The 14,910-nt window shown below is 30.5% G+C and overlaps 1 protein-coding gene across 1 annotated transcript in view; it reads right to left on the bottom strand.

The window, feature by feature from the left end:
• LOC119671104 (uncharacterized protein DDB_G0283357) overlaps positions 1-14,910 on the bottom strand; it is a 61,390-nt gene that overhangs the window by 21,472 nt on the left and 25,008 nt on the right. Inside the window, exon 2 of the mRNA XM_038081617.1 lies at positions 7,846-8,424. Coding sequence (XP_037937545.1) covers positions 7,846-8,335 — 490 coding nt within the window. The 5' untranslated portion in view covers positions 8,336-8,424. The remainder of the gene's footprint in view (positions 1-7,845; positions 8,425-14,910) is intronic.

Below are 14,910 nucleotides of genomic sequence, written 5' to 3' on the forward strand. Positions count from 1 at the left end.
CGTAATTTGCTATAAACGATAAATTTGCAGTACATCAAATCGGAATTAATGTCAATAAATAAATAAATATTTACATAAGTGCAGTGCAAAAAATCCCTGGGAAATTTCAATTTACTCGAACACCAATAGATTTTTTTTAAACCAATACATTTCTTTTCTACCAATAAAATTTTTTTACACTAATTAATTTTTTATAACTAGATATAATTTGTATTGTATCTTAAATTTTCGATTTAAGTTTCAAATTTAACGAGAGTAACCTGTAATGGTCGCATTCAAATAAGAAAAAAAAAACCAGTTAATTGCATGCTAATCATCAACGCACATGACAACTAACTAATCATATAGTCGCAAGTAAAGAGTAATAAGAAAATTAAAGAGAAAACTAATCAGCAAGCAGTCAGTCAGTCAATACCTCAAACACCAAGCGAGAATATTGCCTGACAACTTATTAACACAAATATCCATAAAAGAAAGCAGCAGCAGCAGCAAGCAAACCTGTTTAGAATGTCATATAATTTATTGCAGTAACTTGTCTGCGCTGCCACTGACATACAACACATGACAACTAACTCAACTAACTACAATTGATACTCTTCGACGTACCAGCAAACAGCAAACAGTGTGCCTTTCACGCCTCACCCCATTGACCAATAGAATTGTGGCAATTAGCAAATGCACAAAGCAGCATGTATGTTGTAAACAAAGTCACGTTGTAATGCACATGTGTTGCAAAGACAAGTTCTGTTGACAATACCACGCGATACTACTGAATAAGTTTTGTTGCTTGTCTACTCGCTTATTTTGCCTATTATTTTGCAACAACAACACCACTACGCTTGCTTTGCTTTCTTTACAATGTGTGTGTTGTTCGTTCTTATATTGAACATTCTACAATAGAAGAATATTTAAAGTTGTAATTGTCAGCCTTTGCCATTATATTTACATACAATATACGGCTATGGCCAAAGAACTATGACTCTAACTCTAACAGTAACTAATAATTTACATAACAATAGGTTAATTGTTAATACCAGCGTACATAAGTTGCCGCTACCGCCGCTGCGTAACACAAGTGCGAAAAATGCATATGGTTTCCCTTTAATACTACAATGATGAATGCGTAAACAAATTTTATATTTTTACTATGTGAAATAAATGAAATACTTTCAGATACATACGTATGAAGAGATTGTGCTATTATGGCTCGCTCAACAGCTGCTAATATGTTAAATATGTTGCAGTAGGAAAATTCACTAGTAACAACAATAAAATAATGTAAAATAGTACAAGAAAACAATTAAATAAGGAGCGCGGCGTAAACAAAACAGCCCAAATAATTCGTACAAAGTTCATTGACTTTACTTTTACACTACTTCACCACTCTTCTTCTTGCTGTATGTATTTTCTTTCTTTGCAAATAAAAGCAATAAAAAAACAGTGTACGTGGTGAAAAAAAACATATACAAACTCAATTAAATGCTTACATACATCTACTCTTTCTCTTTCTCTTAAACTCTCTGCGCTCATTTTACTCAAAAGATGACTAATTTGTGTTCAAAATCATTAGAAATGTGTAAATGCACAAGCACACAGCACACAATACACACACACATCATAATGCAAAAGCAGTAAACAGAAACGTAAATAAATTTACATTTTTCTGCAACAAGTAAAAAATCTGTATGTATGTACAAAAATAATAATTACAATATTTGTACATATATATAGTTTTTGTTATGTTTTTGATTTTGTTGCCAAAGATTTCTTAATATGTTATATACACATATACACATATGTACATATTTGTTTAAAGAAATTTTTATAAATTTTTATAGCAGCGCGGTTGGGGCTGGGGTGGCTCACTTGGTATAGGTAACACGTGGCATTTAAATGATTACAAAATAGCCGCCTTCTGTTCTAATGTTTGTTGATTTGATTTAAACAGCATAAGATTAGGAATGCGTTTAAAGAGAAGCGAAATTATTATTTAAGAGCACAAAAAGAAAAATATATTTGATTGAATATGTAAGTTAAATAGCATATTTAAATGTTATATGTGTATTAAGAGAATATTTATGTATGTCAACTTATTTGACTATAAGAATAAATTACAAATCATAGTGTATGTATGCAGGTGAAAATTAGCGTTTGTTTATACGATAAGAGTGTTATATATGTATGTATGTTAAAATATAAAAATTTCCAAAGTTGATATGTCATAATAATTTACGATTTTCTGATGACATTGCAGATGTCTTACCCGAAACTAACCACCGCAATTTCTTTATATCTTAAGAATATTAAGAATATCTTAATATCTTATTCTATACATCAGTAAGGATATTTGATCTATTAATGTGTAAAAAAAAGGGTCCCAAAGATTTTAAATCTTGTCCAAGACAATGATGGACACTGACAAATGAGGTGGAATACAGGTTCATCCTCATCCGCAGAGTCACAACCACGACAAAATTTATTATAGGATAGACCCAGAGCTAGTCTTATAGCATGTACGCATTTTTATATATAATTTTTTTATGTATATTATATTATTTTTGTGACTTTTATATTTTTATATTTTTTTGTAAATAATACAAATACCTAAATAACGCGCGAGTTATTAAAATAATCCAGTGATATACCTAAAGACATAACTAACTTATGTGTTATGTAATGATGAATTAGAAACACTTTAGTTTCAGTACCAAATTAAAGTCGCCCAGGGTATGCAAATTACCTTTCAAGAGCTGAACCTTTCAAGAATTGTAACCTATTGGCCGTGACCTCCAACACTTTCATTGAAATACCATGTAAAACCCATAATTTTGTAGCAGATTTGTTGAGGAATGAAGGTCAATTAGGGGGTTAAAGATTGAATACACAGTTTAATAATTCCTGTTGCAGTTGTTGATAATAAAACTTTCTTATCTCCTTTCGTTACTGCCCAGAGCATCAGAAGCGTTCATTAACTATTGTAAGGGCTATGTGATATACATAGAGTGTCACGGGCACGTCAAAATTGGCTCTTTCGGGATATGATGAAAATACATGATATGTAGAGTGTCACATCAGTATTGCCAATTTCGTATTTTTACTACTACTTTTGTATTCTTGGTTGTGTCTAAATTTAAGAGGAACTGTAGTTAGCCTCGGTTCTCATGATTTGAATATTGAGAATATTGTTTATTCTCTCACTCTTAATTTTGTAATTCACATTGAAAGAAAACAGCAACAATTATGCTCATGATGTTCCTAAGCGTTTCCTTTTTTTAAAGATTTTAGGAGGATTGCCCAGCTCCAGCATCTCCCGCTAAAAATCATTTTAGGCTTTGCCATAAGTTTAAGATGGTTTTTTTATTCTCTAAATTTTTTATACAGTAACATAATCGGTCAGTAGTCATAAGCGGATCCATAGGATCGCCGGTATAATCTAACCAATTTTATATTTAATAATCATCTATGTGTTTCATTATGAATATCGCCAAACATTTCGAAATAATTATAAGTGATAGTAGTCTTATTGATAACGCATTTAAAGCATCCCACAAAACCTATAGACTCAAAATCCATACTCAAATAGAAAAAATAATACATTTAGAACAAATTTGGCTTCAAAACAAATTTCGACTGTAAATTTGTAAATTATTTTTGTTGTTTTCGAAATATGCACATTTATATTCGTTGACATGCAAAAAGCTCTTTCCCCCTCACAGTCTAAATAAAAATGTTTTCATTTAACAAAGAGACCGAGAATATGTTGTTTAAAACGAAAAAAATGAAAAAAATGAAAAACACATAACACACGTACACACCCATATATGCAAAATGTGTAAATAAAAACAAACGAACTGTAAAAGAGAAATCGAAAACTTAAAAAGCTTAAAAAAAATAATAACACTGAAGCATGGTCGGTCAGTTGATGTACTGAAGACGAGTTTGCGCAGAGAAGTGTGCACTGCACGTATATTTAGCGTAACGTTAGTCATAAATAAACTGAAAAATACAGTGTATTTCATGAGTGCAAAATTAAAATAACACATACAGAGAATAACACGAGAAAGAGAAAATTAAAAATAATGTTATGGATTAGGGTTATGTTACCGTCGGCCAGGCCAGGCCAGTTAAGCTTAAAAATGTAGCAAAACACAAAAAAATAAATAAAAACAATCATAATAAAAAGCAAACCAAAACAATTATTAAAAAAAAACTCAAAATATAAAAAATACCAAAGGCATGCGGCGGCAGAGTTTGGTTTGAATAAAACAATTTTACATATTTATTTTTTAAAAATTGCTTAAATGTAAATGCAAAAACAAAAACAAAAACAAAAAATTAATGCAGGGTAAACAAATAAACATGCAACAGAAGCACAGTGAGACAAATAGCCGCCACGGTTCAACAGCTAGAGTATCTGCCCCTACGTTTATTTCTGTGGCATACTAAAATGCTAATGTTTAAAATACACATACACATATACGTACGTATTACGTTTTTAATTTTCATTACTCAACTCTTGCAATAATACATATGTATGTATGTACGTATAACTATGAGATAAAGTAAAAGTTATTTTTTGTACTAAACACCAACCACTTTAGTGTATTAAAATTAATTTATTGTTTTAAAGCTAATAAAATGATTCATATTTGCGATTGTAAAACATGAAAAAAACGAATTTATTATATTTTTTTGTCAAAGTCCAATTTGTATGTAAAAATTTCATAAATTATTTTTTTTTTTAATTCTTAATTAACATAAATGTTAAGATCAGCATTATTACACATATGTATATATAGCTACTTATAAATTAAATTAATTAAGTTTAATATAATTATTTATAATTTCAGTTGAGCTAAACTGATATTTACTCTTAATTCGTATGGGATAATACTTCTCCATAAGTGTTGTAATGAAACTCGCTCAAAGAGATATAATTTATTGTACGTGTTTTTCTATACTCATTCTGTGTACAAGCGCAAACAAAAAAGTCTGCGCAAGAGTATGAAAATATGAAAATAACAAAAAACAATTTAAAAAACAAATAAGTGCACGTTGCGCCTTTGTTATTGTTGTTCATCGTATCGTACTTGCTTTGCTTGCCTGCCTTGCTGCTGTGCTATGTGCTTTTGCTTCTTTAGGTTGTATTATTGTCATTTTTATTATTTTTGTTTTTTTTTTGAACTTTAATTTTTGTATGTATGAGAATTTTTTTGTTTTGTGTTTTTGTGTGCTGCTTGCAACCATGTGCGCATGTAGTAAACAAGGTCAAAACAAGTTTCTACTTTTAGATTTTCATACATTTTGGTTCATTGTTGCTTCTGCTTCTTTATCACTGTAATATCGTTCATTTACTTTAATGCACATATGATAATGTGTGCAAGCGAGTATTTATACATATGTAAGCATTTATAAATAATAATAATAAAGAAGAAGAAGCAAAAAATTAATGACACACCACTCTAGGAATATACACACATACATATATGCAAGTATAATCAGTATTATATTATAAGTAATCATTATAAAAAAAATGATAAAAATGAAAAATTAGTTAGTTGAGTATTTTAGTTATGAGGTTAAACAGCTGTTTTCTTTGTCAACTGGAAAAAGTTAATCATATCCAAAAACGAAACTAATACAAAAAACACGATAAGTATGTTATTATGTTAGTAACTAAAATTCCAACGAATTGTTTCAGATAAATAATCTATCTGATAATATTTTTTGCAATAGTTCAAAATAGGCGTTACTTATCTAATTAATGTAGTAATATGATACGAGTTTTGTTCAGAGATTAACATGAAGTTTATCTAACATTTTCTTTTTGATTATATGCGCCATTTGCAGATATCAACCACTCCTTAGATTACTTCATGAGGAGACGGTTTTGCAGGTTGAAGTTTTAGCAATTAGGGAAGCAAATCGGCTAATTTCAAGTCACATCAACAGATATAATGTTGCCATTTTTATTATTAGTCAAGCGGCAAATAAAACACATCAATCCTTCACCATAAAATCAAAGCTAGTTAAAGAATGTAGAGAGGCAGGCAGTTGACGAGCTAAACGGGCTATTTGATATCACTCTTATCAGTGTTCGTGGAAATCTCTCATCTTGGACGGAATGAAAAGCAGACGGTTTGACCCGCCTTTGTGTTTCCCTAGATGTATCGCTAAGGGTACCGGTTTATGCTTCTCTAGAGTTAGTTTAGAAAATTACTTAACTCTACTTTCTTACTTTCTACTTTCTACTCAGCTTGTCAGTAATAAATGGAAGACACTTAATTTCCCGGTTAACATGGACCTCATTTAATAAAACCAAATCTGGGTCGAGACGAGACTAAAACTCCTCTTTTATATTACCATTCATATATCTACTGAATAAATCTCTGCAACTGAAAGTTATTATCATTGAATTATATATTATATAGCATTAGTTTATTCATGAATACTTTTTATTTTCTGATTCTATATAGGCTAGTGTTTCTTAACCCAAAACGTACTATGTGCTGGAAAAATATTCAATGTATTTTATAAATACTGGTAAAAAATTTTATGTATTTTGCTCTATATTCTTCCGAAATACAATATCATTTAAGGCGAATATACATTATATTACAAACCATACGTGCTAATAATGCGAACTGACGGTTGAAAGATCCACATTAATACGTAGGAGATAAACAAACCCATAGAAAGGCAATACATTACTTTCCTTAAACGAGTTTTCTTGTGATATACAATGCAATTTTAAATATATTACATTATAAATTAACAATATGTTTTATCAGTGCCGTATCCAGAAACAAATAAGGGTGAGATCCCTCCCTTGAAGGAGTCTGCAGTCTACATGATTACTTGTCATATCAGTATAATCAAACATCAAACACTTTCTTGAAATTTCAAAGAATTCCGGTTGCAATTGAAGTTACACGTTTGGCTAACATTTAGCTATAGTTTTTTATTTTGGAGGGAGAGAGGCCCATCTAACATCTCTACTGTTCATTAAGATACAGCACCCACATCGATTGAAAATACTAAATACAGTCATTCTACCCTCCTAACTTTAGTCTTTAACCACAGCCACCATGATACTTCTATGGACCCTTACTGCTATGGGAATAGATTTACAACTGTGGTACGGTACCACAAGTGAAACTCATCACCACTGCCACACAATATCGGGTGGTGCTTATTGGAATTCAGTCGCCTCTTACGACAAGCATGCCATATCTCATGAATATTGTAACCCCTTTCTAGCATGGGTACCCCACCCCTCCTTTGACAATATAATTTACAGATAATACGCTGCAAAAATACTGTCTAAATAAATATTTCCGAGTTTATCCCGCTTTCGGACCATCCTGGTTACGCCACTGGGTTACATTATAATAATATGTGATATATAAAAATAATATTCTTATATCATATTATATATGTGTTTTTTATGTGCTTTATACTTCAATCATTTTCAATAGTTATAATAATTTAAAAATATATATATTTTGGTCTGTGTTAGCAATCTTGCTGTGAGAATTCTTGTATGTATAAAAAAACTGCTCTTTTAAGCAATGTTAGATATTACAAATGATATATTGGGACATGGGTTTATGGACTGCTTTCAATGAGAACATGAATGAGACATTTGTAATAAAATTAAGTTTGGATTTATATGTGACAGATGTTACAACCAACCAATGTGCGACTTAGAAAGCTTTAAAATGATTACTAATAATATATTCATATAAGAATGAAGCTTAAACAAATTGCGTTAAGCCAAAACGGTTAAGTAAAAAATAAATAAAATTTTTAATACATATTGTTCAAAAAATATGAGAGACTCACCAGTTAAGCGTCCTTCACTAGATCTGCCATTTACTGTTAGTGAAGCATTTGTTGCTGTACTCAGAGATGATACTGAAGATGTGTTCCTCAACACCGTAACACCAACATTACCATTTCTAAATTCAAAATCGTTGTTGTGTTGATTATTTGTTGTTCCTATTAATTGACTATTACTGCCAGTGCCATTAACACTGCCACCACCGGTGCTCGTTATGGTCAAACCATTTGCGCGATGAAATATTGCTACTGATGCAGCGGGTGCTGATGATGACACTTGATTATTATGGCGCGAATTTGAATTTCTCGTATTATTGATAATATTATTATTATCATAAATGCCACCTGCAGTTGTACCAGACGGACTACTATGCAAGATATAATGTGGTTCACTATATATTGTCGGAACAGTTTGATGCGGTGATAATTTATTTTTATCTCGCTCCTCAAGAAATTGAGCAGCTAGAATAAGCTGATCTATTTTACTTCCCATATCAAGAAAAATTTTACGGTGGTATTAAGATTGTAGGTTTTATGACGTATATATATCTATTATTTTTCCAATTATTTTTCAAACCAATGCTGAAAAAAAAGAAGAAAAAAAAGATTATTATTATTTTTAATACATTGTATAAACTGAAAAATGTAAATATTCTTATGGTTCTATAATTTATGCAGCATCTAATATCTTAAGAATCTGTTAATTTACAGTTGCTTATTGTATCTTTGATAGTGCAGCTGATACGCCAGATGTTTATTTGTAGTCGAACGAGCGGAACGGGCACACATTGTTTCATTTAATATTTCGCTCAACAAATTTTTCTGCTGACATTAAAATTTATAGTTTTCAATAGAAAGCGGAAAAGAAAAAATAATAAACAGTCGAGTACAATTAAACCCCGATAAAGATAAACAAAATTCTTGCCATCAAAGCGAAGAGCGAAAGATACTCACAACTCGCATAAGATGTAAAAATGTGAAATGTAAGCATGTAACAAAAATGCACTACAAATATAACGCGGGTCAATGATTTTTCTCTACTTTCATTACGAGCTGAAAATTTTATCAAACCGAAAACAATACAACAAACAGAGAAACGGGAGGAAAAAAGTATCTCAACATACTTGGTATGTCGCTGCAAGTATCTTTTGAAACGGCGTTCTTTAGCAAGCGAGCAAAAATTATATAAATGTCAAAAAGGCAAATAAATAAAACCGAAACCAAATTGAAGTGAAGTGAAGTGAGTACATGCGACCGTCGAGACTGTTGAGACTGTCGACTAACCCAAACCGAACCACTTGGTGGTTTAAATTTTTGCTTTGGTTGTTTAACCTGGAAAAATGAAGTGATGTAAGTGACCGCATTTACTAAACAATTCAAAAAAATAAAAAAAACAAAAAGGTTACACTGAACCCCCTACCGGTAAATTGTCGCCAAAAACAAATTTATATATTGCATGAATTTATATTGTATAAATTCATACAACATAAAATATAAGCCCTTAAAGAATTGTGGTATTATATTCTATTTACGACGTACGTTCTCATGAGTTTCAGTTGAAACTCATAGAGCGAATAAAAAGTGATCTATGCTCTGCACTTTAATAATATTTATAAGAAGAAAACAATTTTATGCATAAGTTTATACATTCATATATGCAAAGCTACACATAATAGTGCTTACAAAAGATATTTATTTTTACATGTATCTATAATTATGACACCATTCAGAAGTTACCAAAGAACGAGAAATAAGAAAATTATGCAGATGTGGTCTAATTGCCTGGAATATTAAAATACTTTATTGTGCGTAAATTTTTTTTTTCAGTATTTTTAGCTACGTCTTTCGCCACCAATATATGGGTATGGGTATGGGCCTCTTTACATATTTCTCACCTTTCTCACACATGAAAAGAACCAGTAAAATTTGTTAACCTACAAAATGTAGATATAAACGCTATCAACTCAGACAAGTTTCCAAAAATTTTACATATGAACTTTACTAAATAATTTGTATTTAAAACAAAAATTTTAATTAATTCGGGAAACGTAGACGTGTTAATACAAAAAAAAAATTGTATTTTGCTTAGAATGTAATTAACCCCATCATGACTGTTGTTACTACTTAGAAAACTACGTTGTATTTTCTTTTTTTTTTTTTGGTAAACAATTTTGTAGATTAAAATATTTTTATTAATAATTATCTTCGGAAGATCTATGATCTCTTACGCGTTGGCAACGAGTATCGTATTAGATGGTTAGATGGAACGATGAACTGAACGAGCTATACCGAAACATTAACAGAGTTAAACGCATAAAAATTCAACGGCTTCACTTACTTGGTGATGTGTTGCGAGTGGAAGAAAGTTCTCCGACTAGAAAGGTATTTTATGCGGTACCCGCTGGTGGAAAACGCTGTATAGGGCGTTCACATCATTGATACAAAGACTAGATGACACTCAGTACTATCAACTAGCGACATCAAGTCTCAGACCAGACTAGCTGGCAGAGGTTACTGGACGCGGTCAAGACTCACGGCTGTATTGGCTAACTAAGGGAGAAAGTAAGTACTTTCATTATTCGTATTCATTCTCTTGAGAAATGTATGTTGGTAAGAATTAATAAAAGCACAAATGTGTCCATAAAGACTTGTGGTTGAATTTAACTTTCCGGTCTTATTTGCAAGTTCAGGTCTGATTTTATAATCTAATTTAAAGCTCAAAACTGGCTTCAATTTTGTTTAAAACATCAACTTTGCTGACTTTATTCATATGTTAATCAGTTTTGAGACTTAAATTATGACTGTGAAATCAGCCAGTAGTTTTGTAGGTATATTGATATATTTTTTTCTAATAGAGAGAGTAAGTTTCTAATAAAAGAAACTATTATTGTTTTATTAACAGCTCAGTTGCTCAGTAATAGCGTCGCAAGAGATGCGTCTTACTTAGACCCTAAGAAATGGATGCATTGTTATACCACAGTCAGATGTTTTAATTAATTTTATATAACAAATATAGATATAGATATAAAAAGAACTCTTGACAATCTAATTAAATTTAAAAATGTACGTAGAAACTTAATATGCTGGGTCAATTAACTCACTTGTTGCTTAGGATGTGGGATACGGATAAGATGTATCTCCATGCATACATTATATAGGTATAAAAAAAACAGGAGTATTTAAAATGGATGATATGCTTTCTAAAAAACGGGACTCGACCCTCAGGCCTACATCGGATATATCATAGAAAATAGACTTCAAAGAAAATAGAATGTTTAAATAGTTGATGTCTTCAAAGTACCAGACAGTGATAAAACAAATAAATGGTATTTTCTTCTTTGGACAAAAATTTCATAAATAAATTGTGTGAAAATTATATTATATTAGAGTGCCAAAATCTATCTAAAGCCAATAAGTTGATTATTTAAGTTGAATAAATACATCATTTTGAATGTAGACAGCTTTAATCATGCTTGTAGTATGACATTAGGCTTAAGATTTGTCTAATCTTTTTGAAGTATTTAGTATATAAATGCTAAATACTTCAGAGGTATATTGCAACGGAAATAGATTTAACTGAAGTCCTATGTATTGTGTTTAATTTCGCGATTACTACCGTTGATAACAAGTATATATTCTTTATGGACACCAACCAATTATAACGTCGTAAATTAACTTGTTTCTTTTTCTAAACTTAGTTTCAGAAACGACTAGTTACATACCAAAAAAAAAAAGAAAGAATCGAGTTCAAACTGATTTTATTATATTTTATGATTTCTATTGTGATTCAACTTCTTAATTAATATATAGAATTTAATTAATATATAATTATTACAACTAATAAAAAGTTTTAATAACATTATATGCATTTTATAATTTACATTTTTTTTATATTTTTCATTGCATTCAATTTATTAAAGTAAGTATTACTGACTTACACCACCTTTAAAAATCATAACAAAATAAATACTTCTATATTTAGATGTATGTAAATACACTTAGGATAGAACGTCATTCATAAATATCCAAAGGACATTAACACGCTAAAGCTCTACGTACGGCGTTTGCAACCTACGCAGAATACAAAATGCGCTCTGCTCTCTCCTCTTTTTTCCAGAACTTTGCACTGACGTTAGCTCTACTCCGCATTAAAAACAAAAAAAAAAATTACAATAAAAACAAGCTCAGGACCTTCTGCATATGTATGTATTTTTCTTTGCCAACTTAAAAAAAACACTTTCAAGTTCACACGTTTATAAAATTCCTTCCTGAGCGAATATTTGTAGCTTAAGGCATTTGTGTGTGCAACCAATGATAAAAATGTATGGCACGAAGTTGTTTTTCCCATGACAATACCAAGAGAAGCAGCTGGGAACACAGCTAGTCAATGAATAAAATGTAAAACACTGAGAAATGTGTGATGTTTAGAGAGCCGCGTGTAGGATAATAAGAATTTGACAATATAAACAAATCCGGGAGAGTACGAGAGAACCAACACTGCATGTTGAAGTTGGCATGCTGATTTTTAGGTATGACAGGAGGAAGCCAAACACATTCATATACAGTTTCTCTCACCTTGATAAGAAAGCTCGGTAAACGGCAAAAGATGATAAAGCCAAACGTAATTAAATATTAATAATGGAATTGGCATTACCAACTTTTGGTACCACACCACCATAAACAAAAACAACAACAACAACAACAACAACAACTTGTACAGGTAATGCGACTATTAAATGCACGGATACGAGGCTTCATTGGGAAATGTGTTTTAAAATATTGCTTGCCTTGACGGAGGTATGGAGAGGAAGTTGATAAAAATATGTTCCGGGAAAAACCATTTTACAAATTTGTTTTGTTATTATAGAATTAGAGATGATGAGCTTATAATTTATGCAAATTGACTATAATTAAGTTAATAAATAATATATTTATGTTACAAAGTATATTAAAGAACTGAATTTATTAAATTTTCCTAAAAGTTAATTCAATAGTAAAAGGTGTCATTTTGGAAGGACAGAAACTATTCTACTGATTTCTATTCTACTGTTTGTTCACCATAAAAATGGTTCAGGTACTTTAGATGTTATTTAATTGCAACACTTTAGGATTTTTTCCTTGTTAGGTTTGGGTTTAGAATGAAGTGAGCATGCATGCATGTCTGTAAATTTTTCCATTTAATTAAGCAAATGCAAATTTACGGAATTGAATCAGAAAATTACTTAAAAGTTTTAGTCAGGTTGGTGTTTTCTTTGAGATTTTCTTTTCGGTTTCTTAATGTTAAGAGTATCTTCCTTTATTTTTTTGGAAAAGTCACGTTCTTCATTTAAAATACTATTGACAACTCGGGATAAAAATTCTTTTGTTTGTGGGTTTCCTTTATTTTTTTATTTTGTGTTTCGTTTCTATGATTTTAATAATCTGATGTAAAAATAACTGTAGGGGTCGTAGATACTTATTAGGGTTGCTATTTTATATTTTAAGGGAAATTAAAACGAAGTACATAATTATATTATTATAAGCAGAAAAGTCAAATAAAATAATACATAATTTTTCAAACAAGGACTATTAGAGGTGAGTAATTAATTAATATTCTACCTACTTTTCTAGATGACTTTAAAGTATGGTGTTTGTTTTAAAATTTAGTTAAGATTTTTTCGTTTATGTAAAATACAATTATACAAGTAATTTAGATTCCAGGAGCGTGCGGAATTCAACGACCAAGTGCTGTTGAGAGTGATGTACCGCAGATCATTGTGGGCTTCAACAACAGCAACAAAATACAATTAATGTAATCATAATATTACTACAAAATATGATTTAAGAAAAGCTTATTTATTAAAATATACAAAATCATACAACTTAAAGTATGATGGAAACTTAAAGTCCAGGCATTAAAACGTTTGACTTATAGGTAAGTAAATGTGCATAAGAGCAAAAGAAGGAGACTAAATCCACGTTTGTGTAGTTCCTTTAAAGTTACTTATCACACAAAGATGTATCAATCCCTAATGTATGCAGCTCTACCCTACATGATCTCACCCAACTGTTTTTCTGTCTCAATGCACACACACTAACTTAAGTCCAATTGATCTTTGAAGCCACACCATAGAAGTGACTGGGTTTCTATGCTTTGATTTTTGTTGACTTCAATATAAATCCCACCTATCTTCAATCCAATATCACTCCTAGATCCACTCCTCACCATTCTCTTACACACTACTATTACCTATCTACACTGTAACCCATGCATACGTATTTAAGATTCCTTTCATCTAATTTATAGATCTCTGCGAGCTACAACAACAACTCTAATTTTATAATTGAAATGCTTCACTAATTACTTGTACTTTGGCGTTGAGTCTTACAAATATGACTCACTAAATCTGGTTGATGTGTATTCAACCCAAAGAAATCCGTTGTTGCTCCTTTATTTTGTGTCGCAACAAAAAAAATCGTACTCAACTATATTGCGCACATGTGAGAATATACTATAAACTACTATTTCCAATAATTTTTAGTTCTATTTGATATAAGTATTTTATTCACAAAGCCACAATTTCGTCCTTTTTTCGAAAAAGTAAATCTAAAACCTTATGCTTTAATGCTAATCTGCAAATAAGGGTCTCTGTTGGCTATGTTGCATATAAACTAGTACGGAATGGAACTTTATGTTGAAGCTTAAATATTATAATTATTACAAAAAATTATTTTTAACACTGTTATATTAAAAACGAAACCATTAAGTTTTAAGAAAATAAACTTAACAAAGTATTTATATTTAATACGCATTTCAATAAAAATATTGCGAGATATAAAATATGAGGGGAAGCCCTCGTCAGCAGCTTCGTTCATACGCCAATTGAATTGGATAGATTCATCATTTGATAAACAAATAAAAAACGCACTAAAATCACGAATTGATAAAAAAAAAAATATTAAAACAGAAGTGTATCTATAAAAATAAATTTTAACTTTCATAATTATTATTTATGTTATTAACACGAAAAAAAAAATAAAATAAAATTCCGCATAAATCAAGCCAAAACAGTATAAAAATAGAAAACT

Source organism: Teleopsis dalmanni, chromosome 1, assembly GCF_002237135.1.
Source record: "Teleopsis dalmanni isolate 2A chromosome 1, ASM223713v2, whole genome shotgun sequence".
Lineage (NCBI taxonomy): Eukaryota > Metazoa > Arthropoda > Insecta > Diptera > Diopsidae > Teleopsis > Teleopsis dalmanni.